The 23,798-nt window shown below is 41.7% G+C and overlaps 1 protein-coding gene across 1 annotated transcript; it reads right to left on the reverse strand.

Annotated features, from left to right (window-relative positions):
* Nucleotides 1-644: 644 nt before the first annotated feature.
* On the reverse strand, nt 645-23,722 carry eef1akmt2 (EEF1A lysine methyltransferase 2). The gene is made up of 7 exons (XM_056292133.1): nt 23,592-23,722; nt 23,199-23,264; nt 22,841-22,955; nt 22,546-22,653; nt 5,664-5,880; nt 4,486-4,596; nt 645-715 (listed from the first exon to the last, which is right to left on the reverse strand). The coding sequence occupies exons 1-6, from the start codon at nt 23,711-23,713 to the stop codon at nt 4,499-4,501; spliced, it is 726 nt and encodes a 241-aa protein (XP_056148108.1). The 5' UTR covers nt 23,714-23,722; the 3' UTR covers nt 645-715; nt 4,486-4,498.
* Nucleotides 23,723-23,798: the final 76 nt, after the last annotated feature.

A 23,798-nucleotide genomic window follows, 5' to 3' on the forward strand; every position in this document is an offset into this window, starting at 1 on the left:
CAATCAGTCCCCGACCACCCTATGAAAAGACTTTCAAATGTGTTTCTAAGGAGATGGCATGAAAAAATATAAATATTTGCTGTATCATACTTTAGAAGCTAAAATGAAAGCATGGTATTCATGGTGGTATGGTGGTGAGCAGGCTCTAGCATTATGTTGGAAAGATGGTGAATATTATGAGTGGAATAATAGTGTAGCCTAACATAGTAAGTGCCAGGAAGCAATGGTTATCCTTACAATAGCATGTCTACTGTAAACTTTCATGTGGGGATTAAGTCTACATGCTGAGGTTTTATTTCAGCCTTGTTGCTGTAATATGGTTATTAAAACTTAATAACTAAAAAAAAAGCCCATATTTGGTGTTGAGTAAAATGTGCCTTTTTTAATGAGGCCTGTCATTTCTGGGCTTTTTAAATTGAAAGTGCGAGCGCACTGGAACATGCGCCAGTCCTGTTTACGGCATACAAACTCCAGATGGGTCATTTTAGTAGCTACATAAAGTAATAAATGAGTCAAAATGAAACTGTCAGCACATGGTGTCAAGGTCAAATTGCGAGACCAGATGAAACACACTGACATTTGCATGGCACTATCATCACCAGTCACATCTACCCATTAACAAGGAACTAAAGGCATTTTACCAGATGTAAAATAGAGGTTTATTTGAATGGAGGTATTCAGTTCTATGGCATGGCAGGATCCACTGTGAGGAATGCTGTATGGAAAAAATGATAAAACAACTCATGACTTGACTTAGGCAAACAGAATTGTGCTCCCTCCCAGAAGTCTCCATGTTTGTGCCTCTGTCTCTTAGCAACAGCACCTGTGCAAGGGAAATGAGTGGGCTGTTTGCATGAAGGGACCTTCATAAAGCAATCTAAACTATGGTGCTGTGCAAGGACATTGTTCTTGCGCAAAGAACACAAAGAGCCACAAGGTGTCTTGCCTTAAACAGACTGTGGTGCAATAGGAGTGAGCTAGATTACAGTGAGGGAGAGGGGACAGGAGCAATATCTCATTTCATGGGAAAGTCTGTGTGTGAGATGTGAAAGCAGGACTAATGGGCACATCCAGGCAGGATATCCAGAGCCTTGTAAATTTCCAGGCAGTAATTCTGGTAAACCTTGCATGTGTTTACTCAACAGCATGCCTCAGCATCAAGTGATCCCATTGGGCCACTGGCCCAAATTCCAATTAGGGACCCAGACTCTGACAGTTATTAATGACAGAGTGTTCAAACAGGAAAGGGCTGACAACCTGCTCTTCGACAGAGAGGAACACCCTGTGATTATTCACCACGGCACCAGTAAAATGAACAAGACAGGGAAATGGAGGCGGAAAAGCGGTGCTCACATGTAGACAAAAGGTGACGACTCTTAATGAACATGAAAAAGCAATAAATAGATACATAGACAGATTAGATAGATACTTGATACATGATAGATACATGAAACATGATATAGATACATGATACATAGATACATGAAGAGATACATGGATAGATACATGATAGATAGATAGATAGATAGATAGATAGATAGATAGATAGATAGATAGATAGATAGATAGATAGATAGATAGATAGATAGATAGATACATACATACATACATACATACATACATACACTACCGTTCAAAAGTTTGGGATCACCCAAACAATTTTGTGTTTTCCATGAAAAGTCACACTTATTCACCACCATATGTTGTGAAATGAATAGAAAATAGAGTCAAGACATTGACAAGGTTAGAAGTAATGATTTGTATTTGAAATAAGATTTTTTTTACATCAAACTTTGCTTTCGTCAAAGAATCCTCCATTTGCAGCAATTACAGCATTGCAGACCTTTGGCATTCTAGCTGTTAATTTGTTGAGGTAATCTGGAGAAATTGCACCCCACGCTTCCAGAAGCAGCTCCCACAAGTTGGATTGGTTGGATGGGCACTTCTTTGAGCAGATTGAGTTTCTGGAGCATCACATTTGTGGGGTCAATTAAACGCTCAAAATGGCCAGAAAAAGAGAACTTTCATCTGAAACTCGACAGTCTATTCTTGTTCTTAGAAATGAAGGCTATTCCATGCGAGAAATTGCTAAGAAATTGAAGATTTCCTACACCGGTGTGTACTACTCCCTTCAGAGGACAGCACAAACAGGCTCTAACAGGTACTATTTAATGAAGATGCCAGTTGGGGACCTGTGAGGCGTCTGTTTCTCAAACTAGAGACTCTAATGTACTTATCTTCTTGCTCAGTTGTGCAACGCGGCCTCCCACTTCTTTTTCTACTCTGGTTAGAGCCTGTTTGTGCTGTCCTCTGAAGGGAGTAGTACACACCGGTGTAGGAAATCTTCAATTTCTTAGCAATTTCTCGCATGGAATAGCCTTCATTTCTAAGAACAAGAATAGACTGTCGAGTTTCAGATGAAAGTTCTCTTTTTCTGGCCATTTTGAGCGTTTAATTGACCCCACAAATGTGATGCTCCAGAAACTCAATCTGCTCAAAGAAGTGCCCATCCAACCAATCCAACTTGTGGGAGCTGCTTCTGGAAGCGTGGGGTGCAATTTCTCCAGATTACCTCAACAAATTAACAGCTAGAATGCCAAAGGTCTGCAATGCTGTAATTGCTGCAAATGGAGGATTCTTTGACGAAAGCAAAGTTTGATGTAAAAAAAATCTTATTTCAAATACAAATCATTATTTCTAACCTTGTCAATGTCTTGACTCTATTTTCTATTCATTTCACAACATATGGTGGTGAATAAGTGTGACTTTTCATGGAAAACACAAAATTGTTTGGGTGATCCCAAACTTTTGAACGGTAGTGTACATACATGCACTACTTGTCAAAACTTTGGGGACACCTTTCCCTTTTTTAATTTTTCAGAGTAATCTATAATTTTCTCTTTTACTTTTTTCATAAATAAAAAAATGTCCACAAAAGGTTTTCTTAACATAAAACAGCTATTTACTAATACTTTGGGTATATTTATGCAACACTCAGCTTCATGTTCATCAAAGTGTCTTCCGTGGTATGGAGACAGATTTTTGCCTTAATAATGATATGAGTTTTCTTTTTCCACACTATTGTTAAAAGCATATATTGAAAATCTTTGGGGTACATCACTATTCTGACTTTTTGTCAGTTTTTCCATTCAGTTTTGTAATTTTTGCCTGACAATGGTCAAGATCCTTTTTTTTTTTTAATATCTTCTGGGAACAACCTCTGTTTAAGTGGAAACACGTGAGAATGAGGGATAAGAAAGACTTTCAAATCAACAGTTCCACAAGTCAGGGAAACTTGGGCCAATGGATACCATTTAATCAAAGATGAAAGGTCCCATGTGAACACAATCTGTTATCCACAAACACACAGGCAGTTATTTCTATATCAGATATTTGTTGAGTTCAGAGTTAATTCAACTCATCTTTTTTTTTCTCCTAGAAGGATATTCTCAGATAAAAGCAAGTGAATGTGACATAAATATTTCCCTGCAGACAGGAAAAATAGTATCTGTATGTTTTAATCTTCATGAAGGACAATGGTCCTCACAGATATTTCCGAGTTGGCACTGAATTGATTTTAGAAATGAGTTTCCTCACATCACAAATAACTTTGTTCAATTTTCAGATTGTGTGTTCCTAATTTAGAAATCAAAATGTTTAAACATGTTTTAAAGATATTGTTATAAACACTGAGCATCCATGCCTTCCGAATTCACACACAGATTATTGTAGCATGTATATTAACCAGTCTTGATACAAATTTGATAACATCCTTCACAATGCAAGCCCCCCCATGCAAGCCCACCTTCAAAAGTGAGTAAATCATAAAATGAAAATGATATACATTATGTCCATTCAAAAAGGTGCCTATCATACTTTCATAAAGTGGATCAGTGCAAAGTTCATGTGCACGAAGAAAAAGCTTGGGTGACATATTTGTTCCAAGTTTGAGAAATGGCCCCCTCTACTGTATAATATATCTCTACTATTGCTTCAATACAGTGAATTTTTAGCTATTTTTTCCATTATTTATTTCCTAATTAGTATATTTATGGCCCTCAGTATTGTTTTTTTATTGTTAGGGATTTGCCATTTGTAATTACCATTACTTGTTTCCTGGCTGTTAATGGTTCTGTGCTGATATGAAAATGTAAATAAAACCAAACCCCAACACTCATCATGTTTAGTAACTGCAGAATAATAATTCTTACAAATAATTCTTATAAATTAAAAAAAGTAAAAAACAGAATAAAATCATAAAATAAAACTTCTTATAAAATATATAAAATATTCTTATAAAATAAGATCTTATAATAAATAATAAATAAGTTCGTATAAAATAAGATAATTCTTATAAAAAGAGAAACAGGTTACTTGTTACAAATGAATGTCTTTAATGAACATACATAATATAATGACTGACTGTGATAAAACAAAAACAGCACAAAAGAGAAAAAGAGACTGACAGAAAAAAAAAAATCTTACGTTATCTGGTGAATCAATGTAAGCGCTTGAAGATGAGTGCTGTGACACTACTGCCCGTCTTACCCCCAAACTGGAAACTGGGCGTGGGTAGCTCTTGCACAAATTCAAACCCTATAAACATTGCGGGGAAAAAAAACAGAAAAAAAAAGTTTTCAGTCTTACAAGAAAACATTTTTAGGAGGTACCACATTACCCACAGCTATTGTGAATGATATCCCTTCTCTCCCCACACTATTTGGATTGCTCTTCCATATTTTCCTTCTTTCTCTTTAGCTCATGTTCTCTTTCCTCTCTTGGGGGATTCTCTTGCATGACTTCTCTATGATCAGAGGGTTATTGTGCAGGTGGCACCACCCTAATCTTTGCTTCACTTTGCTCTCAAGTTTTGGTAAACTGTGATTATTGTGATGTAACAACTGAAGCTTCTGTTGTTTCTTTCACTGTAAGTTGCTCTTGAAAAAATAAAAATCGACAAAATGCCCTAAAATATTAATCATCCATAAAATGTAGGGATCAATTGGATGGATGGAGATTTTGGTGTTTTACAACTTGGTTCGCTGAATTGTAACACAATGCCTTAAATCATTTGACAACCAAATGCCTAAAATTACATTTCTCTAATCATGGCTACAGGGTGGTTCAAAAATGTGAGGCAACACCCCTATATCCACCATCTGTGGTGCATCTCCGAGAATGGTAAAGACAGGCTGTCAATGTGACAGATGAGATCTCATGGCCTTGGGCCCCCTGCAGCCTCTCTGGAGCACTGACTTCCACTGAGAGGAGTGACAGCTAATGCAGGCTTGCATAAACACTGGCTTTACAAAGCTGCATTTGTTGCTGTCTGCAGATTGACCACTAGCTAGGAGACTGTCTCGATTGTGGCGTAATATCTATCTTTTGATTGTAGATCATACATCAGTATAAACCACTAAATCATAGCAATCTTACATTTCGAAGAGAAAATGACAGAAATCCAGGCTGATGAGCATTCAACTCTCACTTCAACAATAAAGCCCATATAGTTTATGCTGACTTATCACTGCCTTTAGCAACAACATAGTAGAAGCAATCTTGGTTGCTGAATTTATGCCACATGATGTCGAAAAGTTGCCATTTTAACAGAATTTCTTTTTAGACAGTATTACCTTCAGTGATAAACCCAGAATTTCTCTCACCTTCACTGAACCTCTGTAGCAACTGCTCTTTTGTCCAATTGCAGGAAGTAATGATGAAATATCCATTTTTCTTAAGGGCATGTCTTAAAGCCTGGACATAGCATGCTTTGCTTTTGTGTCTGTCATCTGGGTTTAGGCTTATGGCATCAAACGTTCCTTTGTCAAGGCAGACATCAAAACCCTTCAACTCCCCGGAACATCTCAAGAAGTCCATCTCCTGAAGTGAAAAAGAAGTGACAAGTGAGTATAGGCTGTAGTTTGTGTACTGATCTACTATGAAACATACAAGATCACGTCCATTGTTTAGTCTGGCTCTTCAGGAGTAGGTAGACCTTTGTGGTTACATAGTGTATCACAAGGAGAAACTTTTCAGCCTAACACAAGTTAAAATGTTTTATACCTCAGTGGTTTGCTGTATAATTGCACTCTAGCTGCCAACACGACACAAGTTGATTGACTCACTGTTGAGGTTCAGGACCCACCTCCAATGAAAGGACCTCTTTATTCAGAGAGAATACAGGACACCGGACTGTTGGGAAGAGCCAAGGAGCCACAATCACCACCCAAGGGTCACATCACTTTAGACTAATAAGATGTCAGCAATGATTTACTGTAGAAAGAAATGCCTATACGTATGTCGGTACTAATGACTGCGCTTGATTTGGGCTTATTTTGAGCCTGTAAAATGAAAGCCTGGAAGGATGCTGTGGGCTGGACATGGGGATATGAAGTGTCAAAACAGTGAAAGAAATAACTAATGGAAACAGATGGTTGGATGGGGGCTGTGACAGTTAAGACAACCTTTGGGAGCCAGTCTGCTGGGGTGGCTCTGGTACCCAGCATTTGAAACTCCTCACACCCCCTAAAATTCAATTCAAGGCTTCACATGCAAAACACATGCACACACCTTGTACAGCACTGCAGCTATAGACCAACATGCCAACACAACATCCACCTCCTCACACACATATACACCACTGCTTCCGCAGTCCAGCTACTTCCAACCTAAAGTCAATATTGACTTCAGCAGTACGCTCTCTGCACAAGCAAAGCACACAGCTTCATAGATGTGTGTGCCCTAACCTACTCCTATATGCAACTGTGTATGCATACAAGGGAGGAAAACTCACTCACCACATTTCCTATAGCCAGACTGGCATTTAAAATGTGTTTTTCTAGTTCATATACTTTAGCAAATATATCAAAATCCTCCCAGGTCATTTGGGGTTTTAAGGTGGCTAAATCTAAATTCTGGACAGACTTTAGACTTTTCACCCCTTCCGACTGTAAGCTGTTTTTCTGTGCTTGGTAGCCCTTTAGGTAGACCTGTTAGTAGCCCTGTTGGCCAGCCTGCCTCTTCTACCCCTGCAGTCAATGCTAAGCAATGCACGCTAGTAATAGCGGACTCCATTACCCGCTGGATAAGAACGGCATCACCAGCCACTTTTCACCTGGACCGAGAGCAACCGGCATTGAAGTAAATCTTAGGGTTCTGGAGTCATGTAAGCAGAAACAGGGTACCGAGACACACGAAGCACACACTAGTTAAAGTAACATTGTTATTCATGTCATCACAAGTTATGTTGGGTGAAACTATCTGATTACAAAGAAAAACATAGCCAGGACTTGTGAAAAATCACTGGTGCCAACCTGCCCTCTATTCAGGACTTTAGAGTGAGGAAACAGGCAGGCAACATCACTGCAGATCCATCACACCCTGGTCACCACCAGTTCCAACTCCTTCCCTCTGGTAGGTGCTACAGAGCACTGTACCCCAAAACAACCAGACAAGAACAGCTTCTTTCTGCAGGCTGTCACTCTGATGAACACTTAAAATGTCATAATAAATCTAAGCATGCTGTATATTGTATGTATACATGGATATTCTGTCATGTCCATCTACCTCACGTATACAAGTAACCTGCTAACATATTTAGATATTTATTCCAGCAACTTTCCACCATTGCCTTCCTGTTCCACCCTTACATTGTCATTCCTTGTGTATATTCCTGAAGATTGTGCTGTTATTCTAGATAAGCACACTGAGACAAACCGGAGTCAAATTCCATGTATGTTTAAACATATGTGGCCAAATAAGGATGATTCTGTAACGGTGGTGCCAAGAGCGGGGACTCAAATGAATGACACACAAGGCAGGTAGAATAAATGTTTTTACTGAAGATCGGTTCAGTACACAGTAAATCATTCCAATAGACAGGCAGAGGTATCCAATAAACATTAGGCAAAGGCAGAGTCCAAAACACAGAAGCTAGTCGGAATATTAGTCAGGAACACATGAGAGATAAAGAGCTGGAACGCTTCGACACGAAGGTACAAAGACGAACTTGCAAAGTAAATGGGGAGGTATATATACAGGATAGAGTAATGACAAAATCAGGGGCAGGTGAGTAATTAGACACAGGTGAGGGTAATCGAGGAAGCGGGAAACACTTGAGGACAGGAACTTAAAGAGGCCGTGACGTTACAGTACCCCCCTTCCTAGGGCTGGCACCTGATGACTCAGGCTCGTCAGGATGACGTTGGTGGGAGTCACAGATGAGGTTAGGATCCACAATGTTACTGGCCGATACCCAAGACTGCTCTTCAGGACCGTAACCCTCCCAGTCAACCAGGTAGCAGTGTCCATGGTGCCGGACCGCCAATAGCAGTCTAACGGTGTAAACCAGACCTCCATCGATGAACCGGGGTGGTGGGGGTTTTGAGGAGGGGACTCTCCTTGACCAGTTTGATATGAGCCACATGAAACGCTGGGTGAATCCTCAGACCTGGGGAGCTTGAGTCCCACAGCCACAGGTTAATCACCTTCGAGATGGGAAAGGGACCCACAAAATGAGGAGCCAACTTATGGGATTCCACATGTAGAGGGATGTCCTGGGTTGACAGCCACACTCTCTGGCCGACTCGGTAAGAAGGAGTGGGAGTTCGACGGTGGTCTGCTGTCTTCTTGTAACGAGCTGAACTCTTGAGAAGTACTTGTCGGGCTCGGCTCCAGGTGTGACGACACCGGTGAGCAGAGGGTACACTAACCTCCTCCTTCTGGACTGGGACAGCCAGGAATCTAGGTCTGTGGGTAGAAGCCTCAGCTCTGCCAGAGAGATGGGAGATAACATACGCCACCTTAGTTCAGTCCATTGGGTAGGATGCTGCCTAAAGCTCAAAGTGGAGACCAGACTGGGCCAGGAAAGCCCGACAGCCATCAGTATCGCCAGAAAAAAGCTCTGGCCCGAGGAGGTGCGAAGACAAAGCAGGAGTTGGTGAAGGCACGGGAGCCGGAACCGCAGCAGAACCAGCGGGTGCTGGGGGAGCGGGAGGAGAGGCACTAGAACTGGGCTGAGCTTACATCTTCTGCACATGATCGACCAGAAACTCAATCTGACCAGCGGGAGGAAGTCAAGCCATTTTCTTGTCTCTCTGTCAAGTCCTTCATCTCTTGATAAGGTGAACTGCTCACCCTGGTGAAGAATCCTCCTCCCCTAGGCTTGAAGAGCAGCCCACACAGAGTTGAAGTCTGCGGAGTCCATGCTTGCCAGTTCGTACTGTAATGGTGGTGCCAACAGACACGCGACTCAAATGTATGACTCACACAAGGCAGGCAGAATAAACATTTTTACTGAAGATGGGTTCGGTACACAGTACAGTTACTTAAATATGGTGGGGAACACACCCATTGTAAGTGAGGAGTTGACGATGTGTATGACTATGGAGTTAAGTGAGAGAGAAATGGTCTGTAGAAGGTTGGATGATATTGGGTCCAGTGGACAGGTCAAGAATCCAGCAGAAGTTTGGAGACTTCCTCCTCGGTCAGAGGGGAGAATGAGGACAGTGCAGCCCTGTTAGCTGGCAGCTGCAGACTGAGATGGTCAGGCTCAGAGAACTGGTTACTGATGGAAAAGGCGGCGAACATGTCTGCAATGAACAGAGTGGAGGGTAGAGGAGGAGGCGGATTGAGGAGTGAGTTAAAAGCAGAGAATATTTCCCAAGTGTCTGTGGCACCATGGATCTTGTTCTGATAGTAAGTGGTCTTAGCAGCTTTTAAACTGGAGGGGAATGATCAGCAATCAGGAACACTTTGTCATTTCCCTTCACGCACTTGCGTACATGAAATGGCCCACAGCAGTTCAACACAAAGACAAAAACACATCCAAAAACTACAAGAACACACATATCCAATGATGTGTGTGTAACACATATGATACTAGGAGACTGATTGTCACTGAGGTCAATGGGCTTTCTGGATTTACGTCATTTTCTCTCTGCTGCACTGAGTTCTGACCTTTGCTTTCTGATGACTTAAGTGAGCCATGGAGTAGGGGGGTTGTTACAAACAGGTTTGGATGTTAGAGGGCAGAAATGGTTAAAAGAGGACGCTAGTGAGGAACAGAATGTTTCTGTAGCCTCATTGACAGGGAGTGAGGAGTAGTTACATGAGAAGGCATTGTAGCCAAGACCTCATTGGAAAGTTGAGTGAGGGACCAGATGTTGCGGCGGAAGGAGACTAATTGCAGAGGAACATGAGGATGTTCCGATAAGGTGATCGTGAATTGAATAAAGAAGTGGTTAAAAAAATATAGGTGGGTGACAGTCAGATTTGCTGTCGGGCAGTTCCGAGCCAAAATCAGATCAAGAGTATTGACCACTGTGCGTGGGAGGGGTGGAGACCTGTTTGAAGTTAAATGAGGACAGAAATGACAGGAAGTCAGCTGTTTGGGTTTTGAAAGTATGGATATTAATGTCTCCCATGACAATCAGTGGTGTGTGATCATCAGGAATGGCTGAAAGTAACATGTCTAGTTCAACTACAAAGTTCCCCAGTTGACACTCTGGTGGGCAGTATATGACAACCACAAAAGGCTTAATAGGAGCAGTAACCCTGATTGCATCCTATTCAAAGGAGGAGTTGTTGCTTAGTGGAGAAAGCTTAGTGAATTTCCAGTCTTTAGAAATGAGGACCCCTGTACTGCCTCCACACCCAACAGAACAGGGTGTGTGTGAGAAAGTGGAATCATCAGAGAGTGCGACCAGTGTGGCAGTGTTTTCTGGACAGATCCAGATTTTAGTCAGGGCTAATACCTGAATGTCTGACAGATTAGCCACCGTTTGGATAAATTAGGTTTTGTTTACAGCTCACTGAAAATTCTATAGGCCAAGAGCAAAGAAGGAGTGAGTAGAGGAGGCATTTCAGAGTGACTAGAAGTTCTCAGGGTTGCATTGTCTGCGACAGACGCAATTGTTTTGAAAGCCTTGGATGAAAGGGATGTCTTTGTAGCACGTGATGAGTGAGGCAGGCTACGCGAATAGATAGTAGAAAAGGACTAACCAGTCAGTGTCCTTGCTTGCTGGACTTGCAGTTCTTTACCCAATTCAGTGTTCACACAATGACGGCTGACACACAAGGACTGACGCTACAGCGCAGCTTGTGTGTTTAAATACCAGGAAGTATCACGGCTGAACCCACCCCTTTCAGGTTTTCACAGCAAGGCAGAAACAGAGGGTGTGACCGGTGTCAGCTGACCCACCTATCGAAGTTCAGAGGGTGAAATCAGGGAGTGCTCTGCTCCTACAAAGCCTGACAACAGCTTCAATTCCAATCAAACTCAAAAACAAAGTTTTAAAAACACTTACCAAGCAACTGCTATCTCCACAGTTCTAGATCGGAGCTTGTTCTGTTTGGAGCTTAGTTCAATCTCTTTATAGGCTTTTAGTGAAAATCCCACCCCTTTCAGATTTTCTCAGCAAGGCAACAATAGAGGGTGTAACCGGCATCAGGTGACGCACCTACCTAAACTCAGAGAGTGAAACCAGAAAGTGCTCTGTTTCAACAAAGCCTGACAACAGCTTCAATCCTAATCAAACTAAAAATAAATAAATAAAAATACTGGAGCATAGTTTTGATATGCTCGGCTTGTGCAAAACTTGGCTAAAACCAAATCTTTTCTTACCATTAAATGATGCATCACTGCCTGACGACACTAGTGCTCATGCTGCTTGAGCTACCAAACAAGGTGGAGGTGTTGCCCTAATCCATAGCTCTAGCTTTAATCTTGGCTCAACATCTGATACTAAATTTGAATCTTTTGAGGTGTCAGTCATGTCTCTCTCTGCAAGAGCAGTGAACAGCCCTGTCCAGGTTAACGCACTCCTGCCACTTTACCTTGTTGTTTTTTACTGGCCACCTGGGCTGTACTGCCAATTTTTAGATGATTTCACAGAATTGTTGTCAGACCTTGCTACTCATGCTGACAATATCTTAATCCTTGGTGATTTCAATATCCATGTAAATAAAACATCCGAACCTCTTGGTAAGGCTTTTTTGGTAGTTCTTGATAATGTTGGTTTTGTTCAGTTTGTGCATGACGCCATCCATCACAGTGGAAATACTCAAAGTTTTTTTTTGGTTTTATTTTTTTTTGCCATTTTTAACCTTTATTCGATAGCAAGTGAAGAACCCAGCCACTGAGGATGCACAAGCCAGTGCATTCTTAGTGCCGGTCCCAAGCCTGGATAAATGGGGAGGGTTGCAGCAAGAAGGGCATCTGGCGTAAAATCTTTGCCAAATCAAATATGCGGATCATAAATAAGATTTCCATACTGGATTGGTTGAGGCCCGGGTTACCAACAACCACCACCGGTACTGCTGGTCAGCAGGGTGCCAGTGGAAACTGCTACTGTTGGGCAAAGGAGAAGGACAGGGGGAAGGCATGTCCAGAAGCAGCGAGAGAGGAGGAAAGGTAGGAGTGTGGAGGTGCGAGTCAGAACTTTAAATGTTGGCACTATAACTACAGGGAGATAGCTGGCTGATATGATAGAAAGAAGAAAGGGAGGTATACTGTGTGTGCAAGAGACCCGGTGGAAGGGGGGTAAGGCCAGGAGCCTCGGAGGTGGGTTCAAACTCATCTACCATGGTGTGAATGGGAGGAGAAATGGGGTAGGAGTAATTCTGAAGGAAGAGTATGTCATGAGTGTGCTGGAAATGAAGAGTGTCAGATAGAGTGATGAGTATGAAGCTGTAAATCGAAGGTGCACTGATGAATGTTATCAGCGCATATGCATACGTATATGGAATAGAAAGAAGAATTCTGGAGTGAGTTGGATGAAGTGGTGGAGAGTGTACCCAAGGAGGAGAGAGGGTGATTGGAGCGAATTTCAATGGGCATGTTGGAGAGAAATGTGGAAGGACAGATGGTGGTGGATTTTGCAAAAGGATGGAAATGGTTGTGGTGAATACCTATTTCAAGAAGAGGGAGGAACACAGGGTGACGTACAAGAGTGGAGGAAAGTGCACACAGGTTGATTATATCTTATGTAGAAGGCAGGATCTGAAAGGGATTAGAGACTGCAAACTGGTGACAGGGGAGAACGTAGCTAGGCAGCATCGGATGGTGGTCTGAAGGATGACTTTGGAGATCAAGAAGAGGAAGCAAGTGAAGGCAGAGCCGAAGATCAAATGATGGAAGTTGAAGAGGGAAGACTGTTGTGTGGAGTTCAGGGAGGAGTTAAGACAGGCATTCGGTGGTACTGAAGAGTTGCCAGATGGCTGGGTAAGCACTGCAGAAATAGTGAGGGAGACAGCTAGGAAGGTTCTGTCATCAGAACAGAGGAAAGAGGACAAGAGGACTTGGTGGTGGAATGAGGAAGTATAGTAAAGTACACTACCGTTCAAAAGTTTGGGATCACCCAAACAATTTTGTGTTTTCCATGAAAAGTCACACTTATTCACCACCATATGTTGTGAAATGAATAGAAAATAGAGTCAAGACATTGACAAGGTTAGAAATAATGATTTGTATTTGAAATAAGATTTTTTTTACATCAAACTTTGCTTTCGTCAAAGAATCCTCCATTTGCAGCAATTACAGCATTGCAGACCTTTGGCATTCTAGCTGTTAATTTGTTGAGGTAATCTGGAGAAATTGCACCCCACGCTTCCAGAAGCAGCTCCCACAAGTTGGATTGGTTGGATGGGCACTTCTTTGAGCAGATTGAGTTTCTGGAGCATCACATTTGTGGGGTCAATTAAACGCTCAAAATGGCCAGAAAAAGAGAACTTTCATCTGAAACTCGACAGTCTATTCTTGTTCTTAGAAATGAAGGCTATTCCATGCGAGAAATTGCTAAGAAATTGAAGATTTCCTACACCGGTGTGTACTACTCCCTTCAGAGGACAGCACAAACAGGCTCTAACCAGAGTAGAAAAAGAAGTGGGAGGCCGCGTTGCACAACTGAGCAAGAAGATAAGTACATTAGAGTCTCTAGTTTGAGAAACAGACGCCTCACAGGTCCCCAACTGGCATCTTCATTAAATAGTACCTGTTAGAGCCTGTTTGTGCTGTCCTCTGAAGGGAGTAGTACACACCGGTGTAGGAAATCTTCAATTTCTTAGCAATTTCTCGCATGGAATAGCCTTCATTTCTAAGAACAAGAATAGACTGTCGAGTTTCAGATGAAAGTTCTCTTTTTCTGGCCATTTTGAGCGTTTAATTGACCCCACAAATGTGATGCTCCAGAAACTCAATCTGCTCAAAGAAGTGCCCATCCAACCAATCCAACTTGTGGGAGCTGCTTCTGGAAGCGTGGGGTGCAATTTCTCCAGATTACCTCAACAAATTAACAGCTAGAATGCCAAAGGTCTGCAATGCTGTAATTGCTGCAAATGGAGGATTCTTTGACGAAAGCAAAGTTTGATGTAAAAAAAATCTTATTTCAAATACAAATCATTACTTCTAACCTTGTCAATGTCTTGACTCTATTTTCTATTCATTTCACAACATATGGTGGTGAATAAGTGTGACTTTTCATGGAAAACACAAAATTGTTTGGGTGATCCCAAACTTTTGAACGGTAGTGTATATAGAGGAGGAGGTTGGCAAAGAAGAAGTGGGCTAGTCAGAGAGATGAAGAAAGTAGACAGGAGTACAAGGAGATGCAGCGTAAACCAAACAGAGAGGTGGTAAAGGTAAAGGCAAAGGCGTATGGTGAGTTGTATGAGAGGTTAGACACTAAGGAAGTAGAAAAGGACTTGATTGGCTAGACAGAGGGACTGCACAGGGAAGGATGTGCAGCAGGTTAGGGCGATCAAGGATAGAGATGGAAATGTGCTGACAAGCGAGGAGAGTGTGCTGAGAAGATGAAAGGAGTACTTTGAGGGGCTGATGAATGAAGAAAATGACAGAGAAGGTTGGATGATGTGGGGATAGTGAATCAGGAAGTGGGGTGGATTAGCAAGGAGGAAGTGAGGGCAGCTATGAAGAGGATGAAGAGTGGAAAGGCAGTTGGTCCTGATGACATACCTGTGGAGGTATGGAGATGTTTAGGAGAGATGGCAGTGGATTTTTAACTAGATTGTTAACATAATTGTTTTTTAACTAGATTGATAACACAATCTTGGAAAGTGAGAGGATGCCTGAGGAGAGGAGAGGAAGCACATTGGTACCAATTTTCAAGAATAAGGGCGATGTGCAAAACTGTAGCAACTAAAGAGGTATAAAGTTGATCAGCCACAGCATGAAGCTATGGGAAAGAGTAATAGAAGCTAGGTTAAGAGGAGAGGTGATGATTAGTGAGCAGCAGTATGGTTTCATGCCACAAAAGTGCACTACAGATGCAATGTTTGCTTTGAAGATGTTGACTGAGAAGTAGAGAGAAGTGCAGAAGGAGTTACAGTGTGTCTTTTGTGAACATATATTTTGTTCTTATTTCTATTTCTTATTTTATCTTTATTTCTATTTGTTTCTGTTTCTATTTTCTTATCTTGTTAGTTTTTAGTTATTAGAGCGTGTGTGTCTGCAGTAGAACCCAATTTCCCCTCGGGGATGAATAAAGTATTCTGATTCTGATTCTTTGTGGATTTAGAGAAAGCATATGACAGGGTGCCGAGAGAGGAGGTGTGGTATTGTATGAGGAAGTTGGGAGTTGCAGAGAAGTATGTAGGAGTGGTGCAGGATATGTATGAGGGAAGTGTGACAATGGTGAGGTGTGTGGTTGGAATGACAGATGGGTTCAAGGTGGAGGTGGGATTACATCAAGGATCGGCTCTGAGCCCTTTCTTGTTTGCTTTGGTGATGCACAGGTTGATGGATGAGATCAGGCAGGCGTCGCCGTGGACTATGATGTTTGCAGATGACATTGCGATCTGTAGCGAGAGTAGGGTGCAGGTTGAGGAGAGCCTGGAGAGGTGGAGCTATGCACTGGAGAGAAGAGGAATGAAAGTCAGTAGGAGCAAGACGGAATACCTATGCGTGAATGAGAGGGAGGACAGTGGAATGGTCAGGATGCAAGGAGTGGAGGTGACGAAGGCATATGAGTTTAAATACTTGGGGTCAACTGTCCAAAGTAACGGGTAGTGCAGTAGAGAGGTGAAGAAGAGAGTGCAGGCAGGGTGGAGTGGGTGGAGAAGAGTGTCAAGAGTGATTTGCGACAGAAGGGTACCAGCAAGAGTTAAAGGGACGGTTTACAAGATGGTTGTGAGACCAGCTATGTTATATGGTTTGGAGACAGTGGCATTGACGAAAAGACAGGAGGCAGAGCTGGAGGTGGCAGAGTTGAAGATGCTGAGATAGGGAGTGATGAAGAAGGACAGGATTAGGAATGAGTATATTAGAGAGACAGCTCAGGCTGGACGGTTTGGAGACAAAGCAAGAGAGGCAAGATTTAGATGGCTTGGACATGTGTGGAGGAGAGAAGTTAGGTATATTGGGAGAAGGACGTTGAATATGGAGCTGCCAAGGAAGAGGAAAAGAGGAAGGCCAAAGAGGAGGTTTATGGATGTGGTGAGGGAGGACATGCAGGTGGCTGGTGTGACAGAGGAAAATGCAGAGGACAGGAAGAAACGGAAATGGATGATCCACTGTGGCGATCCTAATGGGAGCAGCCAAAAGTAGTAGTAGTTGTAGAAGATTTGATAGCAAGTGAAGAGGCAGACAGGAAATGTGGGAAAGAAAGAGGGGTATGACATGCAAGAAAGGTCGCCAGTTGGACTCAAATTGGCAACAGTTGCGACCATGGGGCATGCGCTGTAACCATTCGGCTACGGGGGTACTCCATAGTGGCAACCCTGTTGATATGATTCTAGCATGTGGTCTGGATGTTTCTGATCTGACCATCTCCCCTCTTACATCTGCTGTGTCAGACCACTTTATTATCAGATTACAGGTGGCACTTGTCCTCGGAGCTGTGTCACCAATGTGTTCAGCACCCGTCATATCAGTCCATCAACGCTGAGAACACTTGGTGATAGAATGCAGAGACCCTGGCTCCTTTCACTGTATTGACAGGCTCTGTAGATAGCTTTACTAGTGACCTAAATGCAACTCTTTCTAATCTTCTCGAGTCAGTGGCATCTCTAACAACCAAAATTAGACACCAAAGAAAATCAACACCCTGGTTCACTGACGAGACAGGTGCTCTTTAACTGGCCTGTAGGAAACTTGAGCAGAAATAGTGTGAATCCAAACTTGAAGTCTTTCATTGTGTGTGGCACAACTGTCTGTTAAGTTATAAGCAAGCACTGTCAGCAGCTAAAGCAGCACATTTCTCTCACTTAATTAATATCAATAAACTCAAGCCTAGATTTCTCTTTGACATTGCAATTAAATTTACTCAAAAGCAACCTTCTACTAACTGCCCCCCTTTTACTGCTCATGATTTCCTGGAATTTTTTTTGGCATTAAAATTGATTATATTAGAAACAAAATATGTAATCTACCCATGGACCCTGTGATTCCACTTTCTTATAAGGACTCTCAAACTATCCCAGTACTTCAACATTTTGAGACTGTCACACTGGAAACGTTGTCCAAGCTGGCTTTGGCAGCCAAACCTGTAACTTGCCTTCTTGACCCCCCTCCTTGCTAAACTTTTCAAAGAACTTTGGCGGTTCCTGGGTCCCCCGATACTAAATATTATAAATTCATCTCTTACAACTGGCAGTGTTCCTACTAGTTTTAAAATTGCCATAGTTAGACCTGTCTTATAGAAACCAAATCTTGACCTGGGGATTCTCGATAACTATAGATCAATCTCCAACCTACCTTCCATTTCCAAAATTTTGGAGAGTTGTAGCTGATAAGCCCATTAGCTTTCAGCCCACATTTCCAACAGCAATCTCTGTAAACCATTTCAATCTGTATGAGAGCCTGTCATTCCACTGAAACTACACTCACAAAATTGGTGAACAACTTTTTGCTTTCTATGGATTCCAATTCCACATCAGTGTTACTGTTGCTTGATCTTAGCAGAGCATTTGACGCCAGTGATCATAGTATACTTTTGGACCGCCTTAAGAATTACCTAGGTGTTTCAGGTCTGGCTCTGTCTTGGCTCAAGTCTTACTTATCTGATAGAACACAGGTAACGGTAATGTTACATCGGATTTCTCTGGAGTGAAATATGGTGTACCCCAGGGCTCATTTCTTGGTCCTTTGCTATTCTCCCTTTATGTCTCTCTTCTTGGCCATATTATACAGAATACATTTATATGGAATAAATTTCCACTGCTACGCTGATCATACTCAGCTATATGTACCTGTCAAATCAGACAATCATTCTCATATCAGAAATCTAGAGGCATACATTGAAAAACTGGATGTCACCTAACTTCTCACTAATTAATTCTGAAAAAAAAAAACTGAGATGCTGGTTATTGGTCCTGCAGGACAAAAATCACCTTTATGACCAAGAAATAGTATTTCTTGACAACTGTGTGATCTCCCAAAGTTCTACAGCCAAAGATATTGGTGTTATTTTTGATCATCCATACCTTTTGAATTTCATATTAGAGAAGTCACCAAGACCTCCTTTTTCCACCTATGAAACATTGCCAAAATTCGGACTTTTCTGTCCATGACTGATGCTGAGATCCTGATCCATATGTTTGTTTAATCCAGATTAGATTGCTGCCATGTCCTTTTTCCGGCCTGCCACACACTAGCTCTAAAAACCTTCAACTGGTTCAAAATGCTGCGGCTAGAATATTAACTAAAACAAAAAAAGTTTGACCATATTACACCAATTCTAGCCTCCCTTCACTTGCTCCCCATTGATGCTAGACCTGACTTTGTACTAAAAGTGCTCCTTTAACATATAACATACTTAATGGGCTTGCCCCCTCATATTTGTCTGATCTTATACAGCCTTATGTTCCTTCTTGTGCCCTCCATTCTCAAAGTGCAGGCCTCCTCTCTGTCCCTAGAGTAAAAAAGAAGTAAATCTGCAGGCTGCAGAGCCTTCTCTTAATGCACCCCCTTACTTTGGAATAGTATCCCAGCCAAATCAGAGAATCTGACTGTAGACTCTTTTAAATCTAAACTGAAAACCAATCTGTTCTCATTAGCTTTAGACTAGTTGTCTTTTCTTTGGTAGTTTGACTTCCAACTGAGCTTTGTCACAACTATCCACTTTTGGGAGGGTCTCAGTCTCAATGTATTTATAACTGTAGGTCTTAACACTAATCTCTTGGTTTTGTCCTGGTGACGAGAAAGTTCCTAAACTTTTTGAATGTATCACACCATTCTAACCTTCTGTTTGTATCTCTGAACACATGAGTGCCCATTTTGTGCGCCTGTCCCCTCCCCCACCTCTCTGTGACAATTTTTCTTTCTTTATGAACTGTCTGATGACAATGGAACATTTCTCTTTCTCTTTCAACCACCTGATGACTTTGAAGCCTGTTTGTGCCGAATCCGGTTTTCCCTTGGTCACAGTCCCAGCCTCCTGGAGATTTATGCTATTGTTTGCGCAGTTCTCGTTTAAAATTGCTTTTATAATATTGGTTTTAGCTATGACATCTTTGGCATAACTTTCATCCCTTTTCTCATCTTCTTTCCCTCTCTGTGTGAATGCTGTGTTGAAGCCTGCCTCACCACTTGTGTATATGTGAAGTCTATTCTCTCTGCAGGGCCCCACTGAGCAGAGCTGGTTTTGTGGCACGGGGTCTCTGCTGGATCTTGACTGCATCTTTGGGGTTCCTGTCATCTTGGATGGACACACATTCCCTTAATTTGCCTTGCACTCTCTTTACAAGTTTACTTCCAAGCAGATTTAAATTTGCTAAATTTTATGCATTAACTATGTATTCTATAATACCTCACTCTGTGTAATCTATGATGTTACATTATTCTGTTATTTTTGTGTATTTTGTGCATTTAACGCCTCTTGTGTCTGTCCATCCTGAAAGAGGACTCCCTCTTCTGTTGCTCTTCCCAAGGTTTCTCCCATATTTCTTTTTCCTGATAAGGATTTTCTTTGGAGTTTTTTCTCTTTCAGGTTTAGGGTCCAAGGACAGAGGGTAGCGTATGTCCTATACGGTTGTATATAGTACTGATTTTTAAAATCCTTTGGGCTCAGACTTGACTTCCATCACTTTTAACACCTTCCTGCTACCCCACTATCCCACAGGATAAACACAGCAGTCAAGTCCAGGGTTTTGGCTAACTGTATTCTCAAATCTAAATTTTACCTCTGGCATTTAGGAATGAAGGAAAGTTATGCAGGGCAAATTATCAATAGTAGATATTAGGGGCTTCCACTCTATCAAGTTTTCACTAGACAACCGTCTTGGCCAAAAAAAAAAGTGATACAAACAACATAAGAATCACAGCAATCTTTTCGCTTGCATTTTGTATGAGATTTGTGTTGTGCGATTTCTTGTCCCCAGCTTTTGTTTTGTGTGTGTGAGCACTGAGAATTTATCTTCAAATCATTTCACACACTACTTGGACAATACATCATTTGCTGTAAGCAATATTATTGTAGCTAGATTTTTTACATTGCGTTACCATTTCATGTGTAGAATATCACACTTTATTATTACAATAATAATCAATACATGCACAATATACTCTAACATTCCTGGTTTGGCTTGAGCACCACTGGGTCAAATATAACAGCCACAGAGTGCAGAGGGGAATGATTTTAAGTGTTTTAAGAAAATGTTGATTCATTTTGTGCATGTAACTCGACAGTATGCAAGTTAATTCAAGTAATATTTCACAGTAAAATAGGGCTAGGGGTGGCATCATCATTATCCTATCAGGGACTGTTTCACATGTACTCTAAATGCCAGAGACAACTCCATATTTCTAAATAATCTACGAAAGCATCATTGACAGCCCTGTAGCACCCCCATCTGACAACTAGCCTTCCTGTTTTCATCAAACATTAGTCTCATTAGCCACAAAATGCACAAATTCTTGCAGTATTAGGGTGTGTGTCCATATAGCTGGCAGTGTGCTGTGCTGTGGAGCGCTGGGATGAAGTGCTGCCGTGTCCCTATAGCGTTTTTCTCTGGCAGAGAAGTGCGGCAGCGAGACAAAAAAAAAAATGCCGCGCATGGGTTTTGTTTCTAGGACAACATATCACCACACTGTTGTACAATATATAATAAAAAGCAAAGGGGCAATGCTAGTCTGTTTTTTATTCTTACCATCTATTTGTTTTACATTGTTTTTTCACCATGAGCACCAACCGGAGGATGCTTGCCCTTACACTTTGTATGGATGAGCTTTGTAAACTATCAAATAGTACCACTATGTCACCAAATGGCAAACCACTCAACCTCTCAAAAGTAAACCTCTCAGCTTTACAGTGGAAGTAACTGTAAGCCTCTATCTAAAATGGTCACGATATTGAGTGAAATAATAATTTTATTGTTGTTGTTGCATGTTGTCACCGCTTAATCTGACAGAACAAGGAGGATGTGGGTGCATGACATGATCAGTTAGAGACAACAATATGGTGAATATCATCTACTCAATTTTTTTGGTTACCAGGGTGATGAGTCCCTCCCCATCTAATATATGATTGGTTGCCTGAAAAGGAGCGAAAGTGACGACACCAGCGGCTTTCTGAAAAGTTTAGAGATTTTCAACAAGATCAAGAAAGTTGAATCAGTTCATATGGTTACAACATTTATTGACAGATACGTTTCATCATTCATCTAGGGGAACTCTTCAGTCTTTAGACTGTAACGTTGTAGCCAGATGAACTGATTCAATTTTCTCTGATATTCTTTTTTTTTTTTGGCTTTTTCTCCCTCTTTCTCTCCCCAATTGTAATAGGCCATTTATCCTATTTTCGAGCCGTCCTGGTTGCTACTCCTCCCCCTCTGCTGATCAGGGAAGGGTTGCAGACTACCACTTGCCTCCTCCGATACATGTGGAGTTGCCAGCCACTTCTTTTCACCTGACAGTCAGGAGTTTCGCCAGGGGGACATAGTGCGTGGGAGGATCACTCTATTCCCCCCAGTTCCCCCTCCCCCTCAAAAAGGCACCCCGACCGACCAGAGGAGGCGCTAGAGCAGCAACCAGGACGCATACCCATGTCCACCCACCCGCAGACATGGCCAATTGTGTCTGTAGGGATGCCCGACCAAGCCGGAGGTAACACGGGGATTCGAACCGGCAATCCCCGTGTTGGTAGGCAACGGAATAGACCGCCATGTTACCCGGATGCCCCTTCCTTGATTTTCTTACCTGGATTATTAAGCACGCATAAAGACATTTTCAACTAGAAGCACTCGGAGTGGCCACACAAAAAAATTGGAAGTTCTCTGAAAAAAGATGCTGGGTGCAACACTTTTTCTGTACGCAGCTGCATACACTCTCTCCTCATTGGGATCAAAAAAGAAAAAAGAAAAAAAGACTGGTGCTCAGAAAAACAAGCTATATGGACACAAGCTCTTAAAGGCCAGGTTTTAAACTATCAACTGCAATAATCATGCAACCCAACCCTGAACAGGGCTATAGTCAAGCATTTAATGAAAACTAATTATGTCTTGATACACTGTCGAATTAAGACTGAAACTGGAGTAATTAAATTGCAGTAATACCAATATAAGGGAGAATGTGACATGTCATTATGAACCCACCTTTAAAGTCACGTTAGTTAAGTCCTCAGCCTGCAGAACACTTCTGGCCAGTCCGACAGAGGCTGCAGAGTAATCTATACCCATGAGATTTGTATATCCATGTTTGGCCTTGACAGAAAAAACAAGGAGAAAAGAAGATTAATAAAAGTCATTGTTTGTTCTAAAATTGCAAATGTGTTAGGTTTGTGAACAAGGCTAACACAAACGATTCAAGACTCAATGCAAATCACCTATCATGAGAATTCATGACATACAACTTTTATAGTTCCCAAATTCATATGTACTCCTGTTATACCAGTTCAACTAATAACACCCCATTTCCGGTGCCAATGTCAAGAATAGCAGCATTTTCTGGGATCTTGGCGTTATCCAGCCAATGAATCACACGGTCCATGCTTTCCTCACCAAACCTTGAGAGAAAGGAAAATACATATTCTAGTGATGAAATAATTTGTTGTTTTAAGCCAAAAATACAAGAATCAGTCCAACTACTCCTCACAGCACATTGTGTTTTACTTTTTAGACTATGACAATTGATCATGCCAGGTACACTGAAAAAACAAAAAACAAGTGGACTTCTTGTTAACTTTGACAAGGATCACACAGCTTTTTTTTTAAGAACTGTGTCAGGCTGAAATGTTTATTATTGTTACCATATTTCACCCACGTCGCCTATGTCTTTGAATGTCTCCAGCTCTCTTTGGTAGGCATCATCCCAGCTGCAGAAGAATACAGTCAATGGCAATTATGGAGCAAATTCTATGAAGGTGGATAGATTTAAAAAACAAAAACAAAAAAACAACACCAAACTGACGATAACATGGTCACTGTAATAAACGATTAAAAAACTAATCTGGCAACAACAAAAAAAGAAGAAAAAAAAGCTAAAAATGTATGCAACAATAAAATGATACACAGTTCGTTCAGACTGCTAACTGAAGCAAGAATGCGAATTGCTTGCTGTTAGCTAGCTAACCTGAATAGGACTCAATAACCACCGATAGGGTTCTGGTCTCCCTATCAACACGGCATATCTCAACACTTACTATTCTTTTGTTCCTAGCGCTGACGGTCCGAAATCATCTTGTGAGCCCCTGTCTTCCCCTTTCCCTGAAGTATTTCTACAACCATGTGAGCACTCTTTAGCAGCTTCCATGCTGGAGACCATATGCTGGAAACTGCCAAGCCCACAGTTAGTCGCCTACATTTCCCAGATTCAGAGGCCGCTGTAACCGCTGGGTGCACTGGGATAC

Source organism: Lampris incognitus, chromosome 13, assembly GCF_029633865.1.
Source record: "Lampris incognitus isolate fLamInc1 chromosome 13, fLamInc1.hap2, whole genome shotgun sequence".
NCBI lineage: Eukaryota > Metazoa > Chordata > Actinopteri > Lampriformes > Lampridae > Lampris > Lampris incognitus.

Coding starts and splice junctions, on each gene's coding strand:
- eef1akmt2 (XM_056292133.1), bottom strand. CDS start 23,713: ATGGTCTCCAGCATGGAAGCTGCTAAAGAGTGCTCACATGGTTGTAGA. Junction 22,956..23,198: donor GGCGACGTGGGTGAAATATG/GTAACAATAATA, acceptor CTTTCTCTCAAG/GTTTGGTGAGGAAAGCATGG. Junction 4,597..5,663: donor GCTACAGAGGTTCAGTGAAG/GTGAGAGAAATT, acceptor CAATGTTTATAG/GGTTTGAATTTGTGCAAGAG.